The sequence below is a fragment of the Coregonus clupeaformis genome, unplaced genomic scaffold (assembly GCF_020615455.1).
Source record: "Coregonus clupeaformis isolate EN_2021a unplaced genomic scaffold, ASM2061545v1 scaf0061, whole genome shotgun sequence".
Taxonomy (NCBI): domain Eukaryota; kingdom Metazoa; phylum Chordata; class Actinopteri; order Salmoniformes; family Salmonidae; genus Coregonus; species Coregonus clupeaformis.
The window spans coordinates 667,190-676,355 of record NW_025533516.1 but is presented as its reverse complement, the minus strand read 5'-3'; the positions used below and the strand labels follow the sequence as shown (position 1 = coordinate 676,355).

General features: G+C 42.6%; 1 protein-coding gene across 1 annotated transcript; it reads right to left on the bottom strand.

Moving 5' to 3' along the window:
- Nucleotides 1-3,261: 3,261 nt before the first annotated feature.
- On the bottom strand, nt 3,262-6,578 carry cln5 (CLN5 intracellular trafficking protein). Its single transcript, XM_041858093.2, has 4 exons — nt 6,420-6,578; nt 6,032-6,206; nt 4,918-5,143; nt 3,262-4,294 (listed from the first exon to the last, which is right to left on the bottom strand). The coding sequence occupies exons 1-4, from the start codon at nt 6,515-6,517 to the stop codon at nt 3,807-3,809; spliced, it is 987 nt and encodes a 328-aa protein (XP_041714027.1). The 5' UTR covers nt 6,518-6,578; the 3' UTR covers nt 3,262-3,806.
- Nucleotides 6,579-9,166: the final 2,588 nt, after the last annotated feature.

Here is a 9,166-nt window from a genome sequence, read left to right as displayed (position 1 = left end):
CTGGTGTTGACAACGCAGTCTTTTTAGTTATTGCTTCTGTACGGCAAATGCTTTGTATTTTGCTTAAAGCTGGAATCTGCATTGAGGGAAACGGTGCCACTGTTCGCCCCTAGCATATTTGCTATTGTTTTGGTTCTGTTTATGAAATGGAGTAGCATCCAACATGGTAAAAAAAATAAAAATCACAATACATACTCTGCTGTTCTATTGTGCGTGTAATGATGTGCAATGATTTCCGAGGAGATTTTTGTTGTTTGAAGTAATTTCGCAAACGGACGTGACTGTTTCACCATTAGTTTCCAGCTTTAATGGTCACTTGTCATGGAAATAAAATTAAATAATTTGGAAATGTGATCTTGAAATTAAATGTGAATGTACTTGCCTTTGTCTGTTAAAATGCACTCATGCCATTAATGTATTACTACGTAAAAATAGGGTGAAAAGTTAGCTAGGTAAAAAAAAAAAATGGCAGCCTTTTTTTATAAATTAAGGCAGCATTTCATAGGTAGAATACAAAAGCATATTTAGGGAATGCGTTTCGTATAATACTGTACTTGCATAGGAATACGAATATATTTTTCAGACCACTAAGGGCTCGATTCAATCAGATCCGCCTTAAACCGCAATAACTTACAACTGCATAGCAGTTTCATTGTTTTTATTTTGGCAATGTTGGAGGTGTAACTGCGTTTGGAGCTGTCAAATCAGCAAGTGGCTCCCAGCGTAATTTATACCCATTGCGGACATTGCCATTGGACGCACAAGTCACATTTAGTATAATAAATTATACACCGTTTTTATTAGGTACACCCATCTAGTACCGGGTCGAACCCCCATGTGCCTCTAGAACACCCTGAATTATTCGGGGCATTCTACAAGGTGTCGGAAATGTTCCACAGGGATGTTGGTCCATGCTGACGCGATGGCATCACAGTTGCTCCAGATTGGAAAAGCCCAGAAGGGCGGCCGTTTATGAAATACTGGATCCGGCGTGCCTGACACTGACGATCATACCACGCTCAAAGTTGCTTAGGCCACTTGTTTTGCCCATTCTAACGTTCAATCGAACAGTAACTGAATGCCTCGGTGCCTGTCTGCCTACTTTATATAGCAAGCCACGGTCACGTGACTGACTGTAGGAGCGATCCATTTTCGTGAACAGGGTGGTGTACCTAAAACTGGTCGGTGTATATACACTGAACAAAAATAAATGCAACAATTTAAAAGATTTTACTGAGTTAGGAAATCAGTCAATTGAAATCAATTCATTAGGCCCTAATCTATGGATATCGAATGACTGGGAATACAGATATGCATCTGCTGGTCACAGATGCCTTAAAAAAAAAAAGGAGTGTGGATCAGAAAACCAGTCAGTCTAGTGTGACCACCATTTGCCTCATGCAGCGCGACATCTCCTTCGCATAGAGTTGTGGCCTGTTGTCCCACTCCTCTTCAATGGCTGTGCGAAGTTGCTGGATATTGGCGGGAACTGGAACACGCTGTCGTACTCGCCGATCCAGATCATCCCAAACATGTTCAATGGGTGACATGTCTGAGTATGCAGGCCTTGGAAGAACTGGGACATTTTCAGCTTCCAGGAATTGTGTACAGATCCTTGCGACATGGGGCCTTGCATTATCATGCTGAAACATTAGGCGATGGCGGCGGACGAATGGCACGACAATGGGCCTCAGGATCTCGTCACGGTATCTCTGTGCATTCAAATTGCCATTGATGAAATGCAATTGTGTTCGTTGTCCGTAGCCCATGCCGGCCCACAATGTTGACATCTGCAAACCGCTCGCCCACACGACGCCATACAAGCTGTCCGGTACAGTTGAATACCGGGATTAATCCGTGAAGAGCACACTTCTCCAGCATGCCAGTGGCCATTGAAGGTGAGCATTTGCCCACTGAAGTCGGTTATGGTGCCCAACTGCAGGTCAAGAACCTGGTGAGGACGACGAGCACGGATGTGGAGGTCCTGGGCTGACGTGGTTACACGAGGTCTGCGGTTGTGAGGCCGATTGGACATACTGCCAAATTCTCTAAAACAACAATGGCAGCTTATGGTAGAGAAACTAACATTAAATTATCTGGCAACAGCTCTGGCCTTTTATTGTCCCAGGCACAAGGTGCACCTATGTAATGATCATGCTGTTTAATCCATTTCTTGATATGCCACACCTGTCAGGTGGATGGATTATCTTGACAAAGGAGAAATGCTCACTAACAGGGATGCAAACAAATCTGTGCAGACAATGAGATAAATAAGCTTTTTGTGCGTATGGAACATTTCTGGGATCTTTTATTTCAGCTCATGAAACATGGGACCAACACTTTAGATGTTTCATTTATATTTTTGGCGTGTTATATACAGTGCCTTCGGAAAGTATTCAGACCTCTTGACTTTTTCCAAATGTTGTTACATTACAGCCTTATTCTAAAATGGATTAAATAATTGTTTTTCCCCCTCAATCTACACACAATACCCATAATGACAAAGCGGAAAACAGATTTTTAGAAATGTATCAAAAAAACAAAAATACCTTATTTACATAAGTATTCAGAACCTTTGCTATGAGACTCGAAATTGAGCTCAGGTGCATCCTGTTTCCATTGATCATCCTTGATGTTTCTACAACTTGATTGGAGTCGACCTGTGGTAAATGCAATTGATTGGACATGATTTTAAAGGGCACACACCTGTCTACATAAGGTCCCACAGTTGACAGTGCATGTCAGAGCAAAAACCAAGCCATGAGGTCGAAGGAATTGTCCGTAGAGCTCCGAGACAGGATTGTGTCGAGGCACAGATATGGGGAAGGGTACCAAAACATTTCTGCAGCATTGAAGGTACCCAAGAACACAGTGGCCTCCATCATTAAATGGAAGAAGATTGGAACCACCAAGACTCTTCCTAGAGCTGGCCGCCCGGCCAAACTGAGCAATCGGGGGAGAAGGGCCTTGGTCAGAGAGGTGACCAAGAAACCGATGGTCACTCTGACAGAGCTCTAGAGTTCCTCTGTGGAGATGTTAAATGATTTTCTATTTGAGAGTCATTATTTCTATATAGCCTGTCAGTGTGGTTTCGTTACAATGACGAGAAGAGCAGCCGCTCAGGGGCTTGACAGCTCCAACGCAGTTACACAAACATCGCCTAAACAAAAACAATAACTGCTATGCAACTGCTATTTGTGGGTTAAGGCCTAAGAGTTGTGCGTAGCTGACAGGAAATAGTGTTGGTATGCACAGTCCTGATGAGAATCTCGCTTTAACATTCCTTTTAATGGCCTTTCTCAATGCATTTTCAATCCCAGAATTCATAAACTCTGCGTACATTAAAAAAAATAAAAACACTCATACTGATAAAAATCGCACTACATTCCAGTCAAATGGAAAGTTCAACAGAGGCTCAGCAATATGACATTGCCACGAGCAGCAGAATGAATTGCAGATGACGTAATGCAAGAACATGCAATCACAAAAGATATCTGCGCATGTGCATTTCACACTGCTCCAACGTGATAGCTGCAGGACCAATACATTTACATTCTTAGTTGTTGCGGAAGTCTGCCAGATATTGCTGTTTACTTCGTGCATCGCTAACTCTACCTAAAAAGATGCAATCTGCAATAGTTATTGCGGTTCAATTAATGGCAATTTCAATTAACGATAGTCCTTCGATCCATAGCTCCATCTGACTTTGAGCGGTAACGTTTTTCCAGCCCCATCCCTCAGCTTTATAGCAAAGAAAAAGTGGCTTGGCTGCCGTTTGCCTGAAAAACCAATTACAAATTGTGGCTTTACGGCAAAGGCACTTCCTCATACGTGATCTGCACATAGGGAGATTTCATTGGCAAATACCAATATTCAAAGTTATAGTACAAGTAGAAGCTCTTCTCCTCTACCACCTTCTGATAAGCCTCCGCGAGACTGAGGACAAAGTCCATGTACGACTGGTGTGGTCGGAAAGGGTGATAGAACTTGCGGATGTCTTCAGCCAGGGACTTCGCAGAAGGATCCCTGAAGATAGAATCATCGTCCCCCAAGTAGGTCGGCTCCCCACTGTACAGGTAGAGCTTAGTGTAGTTGGTCTGGGATCGGCTGGACAGCTTGGCTCCCTGTTGAGTAAGATACCTGTAGGTGCGATGGACGAACTGGGAGCAGTCGTATGAGTCGAACCACACGGTGGCGTTGGGGCCGGGGTCCGAGCGGACCGTCCACGTCTCGTAATAAATCCCAGTCTGGTTGTCGTCCTGGACCCACAAGGCCATCTCGTTGAACTGGCCACCTAGGAGAGACAGTAATCGTTATTTATCATAGCAGAGGGGAGTTTGGGTTTGCAAAACTATAACATGCACAATGTCATTCATGCTGCATTCACCAATAATCCATGTGTTCACGATGGGCAACAGGTATCAAACCTGTGTTTATCATTACGACCTTTTCTAAAGAGATTGGCCCAGTCTGAATGCAACCACAAGCCCTACCCCTTGAGTGATTGCAGATCTAAAGGAATCAATATGGTGATGGTTACACCTAACATTCCAACCCCATTGATAAGTTATTTGTTGACTTTATTATCAGTCTGGTCTTCTTCAGCAGAGCATAGTAGTGATATGCCTAGTTATTACAAACAAAGTAAAGTGCATCATCTCCACATCCTAATTTTTACATTTAGCAGACACTCGTATACAGCAATTTACAGTAGCAATTAGGGTTAATCTCAGGGCACAGACAGATCTTTCACCTAGTCGACTCGGTGATTCGAGCCAGCAACCTTTCGGTTACAGGCCCAACGCTCTTAACCACTAGGCTACCTGTCGATCCTAATGGATCAACCAGGCTGCCAAAAGATCTCAAAGACAATACTACCTGATTTCACATTGCCCATGGCCTGCTCAGTCTTGTTACCTGAGATCTCTCCCACTTTCTCCAAGGTGCCATTCTCAGACCAGTGGATGTCATCAATCCCCTCAAAGAAGCATGCAGCTCCCTGGTTGCACCAGAAGGGGGCGGTAGTCTCACGTCTCAGGTGAGGGAAGGTGCAGTTGCCCAGCTGGAAGAGTTCATACCACTCCATGGTGTAGTTTCTCCCCCTCTCAGCACTGCTGAACCCAATGGCATCATGCATGATATGCTAGGAGTGAGAGAATCAAAATGAGTTACGCAGAGATTTGTAATGCACCTGGAATGTGTGTAACATTTGAGAAATTTACTGGACCCATATGCATTGGTTGTGTAACCTGATTAGGGCATCCACCCACAGTGCTCAGAATGACAGAAATCACATTTAGATTATGGTAATTAATCTTAACAGAACATGCAAGTCGAGGATGCAATGACGTGTGTCCTTACTATGCACTTTGAAGATAGAATAACTGTCCAGATTTACTTTTCCTGTGCCAACAATATGAGAAATGAAAAGCCTAATCACTAGCCTATGCATAGGCGGCCTGTGAGTTTCAAGTTTGGGGAAGAAAATGTTCAACATAAAAATGCACCTTTATAATAAAGCATTCCATGCATCATTGCATCTGCAGAGTTATGTAAGATAGCCTACTATTCGTAATGTGATGAGTAGATTGGATAGTCATAATTTGGCTAATAACTGTTAGCAAAAAATACCATTCAATGCATCGCTGAGCGCATATAGCGTAGAGGCCTGGGTGGCTTAGCATGGGAAAAACACATTATATGCAATTCTACTACACTTTATATGACTGGAGACATTTGCAGAATCTTTTTTAATACGACAGGGTAGCCTACTCTGCGCTGACCATCGGCTGGTGCCAATTTTAATGTTATTTATTGGCTTTTCAAAAAAAAATTCAAAAGCTATTACCAGCTAACTGAAATCCTGGTGTGTGTTGGTGTGTCTATCTGGAGTGAGAGTGACACACACACACACACACACACACACACACACACACACACACACACACACACACACACACACACACACACACAGAGAGAAAAGAGTATGACAGCTGTGCAACTTCCCAAAAAAATTAAACATCCTACTTACCATTTTCCCCAGCAGGGATCCATATTTAAACTCCCACACTGGAGCTTGCAGTCGAAATACCGAGATGACATCCCAGTTATTCATGTGGGGCGTCCGGCCATCCCTGTCGCCGGTGGAGCAGAAGGGGAACATCGCTTCACAGTACGAGTCCGCAGCGGGACGACGATCAAATCGCCTGTCAGTGTCAATCAATCAATTTGTCAATGTCAACTACAGTTTGTGATAGAAGGTTGGATTGGTAGCTAGTTAGTGGTTAGAAAATCTAGGTCTACACCAAAGATTATTGGTGTACTGCCTTAACTAGACACGTATCACATGACATGTTGTCGAAGATAGCTAAACATGGATAGCAGCAGCTGTCTTAGAAGTGAACATTTGCCCTAAATACCTGTAAGGAATCGGCCATTCTTGCTTTCCATGGACACCTCGGAAAATCTCCAAAAAGTAAAGGAGGATTGAACACGTTAAAACCACCGTTGGTCTCATCTCAAGACACTTCTTGTAACCGCAGAAGACAAGCAGACGTTTCCCACGTACTTCCGTGCAGTGTTGCAACTCCTCAGTAAGGAAAGTAGCTATTGGCTGGCCTAAAAGTCGCTAGAGGTCGCTAAATGACGTCATCACCTAATTTGCATATTTGCCTTATGTGCATGTAATTGTGACGGATGCTGTATGAGAGAGGAATAACGTCGTGGGAGAGACAAAAACTGAGTAAAAAACACCCTAAATATGTTTAGAACTACAAATGAACTTTCTTCTGTTGATTCTTGGGTTTTTTTTATGTCACAATTCCAACCCTCCTCCTTTATCCGGGCTTGGGACCGGCACAAGTGACCCAAAAGAGTTAGTTCATTTTTTTTTTTTATGTATTATTATTATTATTATTATTTTTTTTTTTATTAAGTTTGTTTTGGTTTTTAACCTTATGGTCCACTTAGGAGCCTACAACAAGTCACAGTAAAACATGAACATTTTTAACCATAACATAAAAAATAAAAAAATTGTATACAATCTACAGATTAACAATCTAAATGGACCAAAAAGAGACAATAGAAAAAACTGTCAATAGTAATGTGAGAAAATGATGGTAACTAGTCTGGCCCTAATTCAGGTAAATGTTTTATTTATTTTTTACCCCCCTCCAGACACACACACAGGCTGTGCTGGCTCACAGAAAGAGTGGGTCATCGTCATTTTGGTCAAGGCTCTCTATGGCAGGTTCAGCAACTGAGGGAGCTGACTTAAATGAGTAAGCAGCTGATGTGCCAAAAAGCTGCAAAACATTATCAGGCAGCTGGTGCTCATAGCAAGCCTCACCAGACAGCTGGCTGAATACTCTCTCGACTTCAGCATTCGAGTGTGGCAAGGACAACACAGACACAGCAGCCATGGCAAGTTCTTGAAATGGGTTGATATCAGCTGCATCCCTGAACTTCCAAATCTCACTCCAGAAGCCCAGTGTGTTTTTTGTCTCATTCCCTTTACTAAGATGGATGGCACGCCATTGCTGGACAATCTTGTCCAGGGAAACAGGATAACTTATATATCCTAACATCACTTTGTCGGGCAAAGACACAACATCAAAACTCAGAAGGACAGACAACGACTCTTCTGTTTCACCACTCACGCCACCCTGTCTGCGTCACACCAAACGACGGCATCACAAACACCGGGAATCTTCCCCTTCAGTTGGTCAACTTTCACATTTTTCCCTACCCCAGTAATGACTCCTCTCAATGGCTCTCTTTCCTTGAGAGCAAAACAATTCACCTCTCTTGTCCCCATTCGTTTAATGCGAAGCAATTTTTTTAGGGGGTAGATCAGCTTTAATATTGCAGATAGATTGTAATTGTCTGCATCATTTCCAATCCCCCATATATTAAAAAAAAAGATATATATTAAAGGGTCACCCTGGTTAAGTGTGCCTTGAATTCTAAATAAATCACAGACAGTGTCACCAGCAAAGCACCCTCACACCACAACACCTCCTCCTCCATGCTTTACAGTGGGAACTACACATGCAGAGATAATCCGTTCACCCACACCGCGTCTCACAAAAACACTGCGGTTGGAACCAAAAACCTCAAATTTGGACTCCAGACCAAAGGACGAATTTCCACCGGTCTAATGTCCATTGCTCATGTTTCTTGGCCCAAGGAGGTCTCTTCTTATTATTGGTGTCCTTTAGTAGTGGTTTCTTTGCAGCAATTTGACCATGAAGGCCTGATTCACACAATCTCCTCTGAACAATTGATGTTGAGATGTGTCTGTGACATGAACTCTGTGAAGCATTTATTTGGGCTGCAATTTCTGAGGCTGGTAACTAATTACATTATTATTTTTATTATTTTACATTTTAGTCATTTAGCAGACATTTATCCAGAGCGACTTACAGTTAGTGAGTGCATACATTTTCATACTGGCCCCCCGTGGGAAACGAACCCACAACTCTGGCGTTGCAAGCGCCATGCTCTACCAACTGAGCTACAGGGGACCAACTAATGAACTTATCCGCTGTAGCGGAGGTAACTCTGGGTCTTCCATTCCTGTGGTGGTCCTCATAGCGCTTGATGGTTTTTGCGACTGCACTTGAAAAAACTTTAAAAGTTCTTGACATTTTCCGTATTGACTGACCATCATGTCTTAAAGTAAGACTGTCGTTTCTCTTTGCTTATTTGAGCTGTTCTTGCCATAATATGGACTTGGTCTTTTACCAAATTGGGTTATCTTCTGTATACCCCCCTACCTTGTCACAACACAACTGATTGTCTCAAACACATTAAGAAGGAAAGAAATTCCACAAATTAACTTTTAAGAAGGCACACTTGTTAATTGAAATGCATTCCAGGTGACTACCTCATGAAGCTGGTTGAGAGAATGACAAGAGTGTTCAAAGCTGTCATCAAGGCAAACGGTTGCTACTTAATATAAAATATATTTTGATTTGTTTAACACTTTTTGGGTTACTACATGATTCCATATGTTTTATTTCATAGTTTTGATGTCTTCACTATTATTCTACAATGTAGAAAATACTAAAAATAAAGGAAAACCCTTGAATGAGAAGGTGTGTCCAAACTTTTGACTGGTAGTGTACATGCGATTCACCCTCTCCAGGCAACGGCATTAATGACG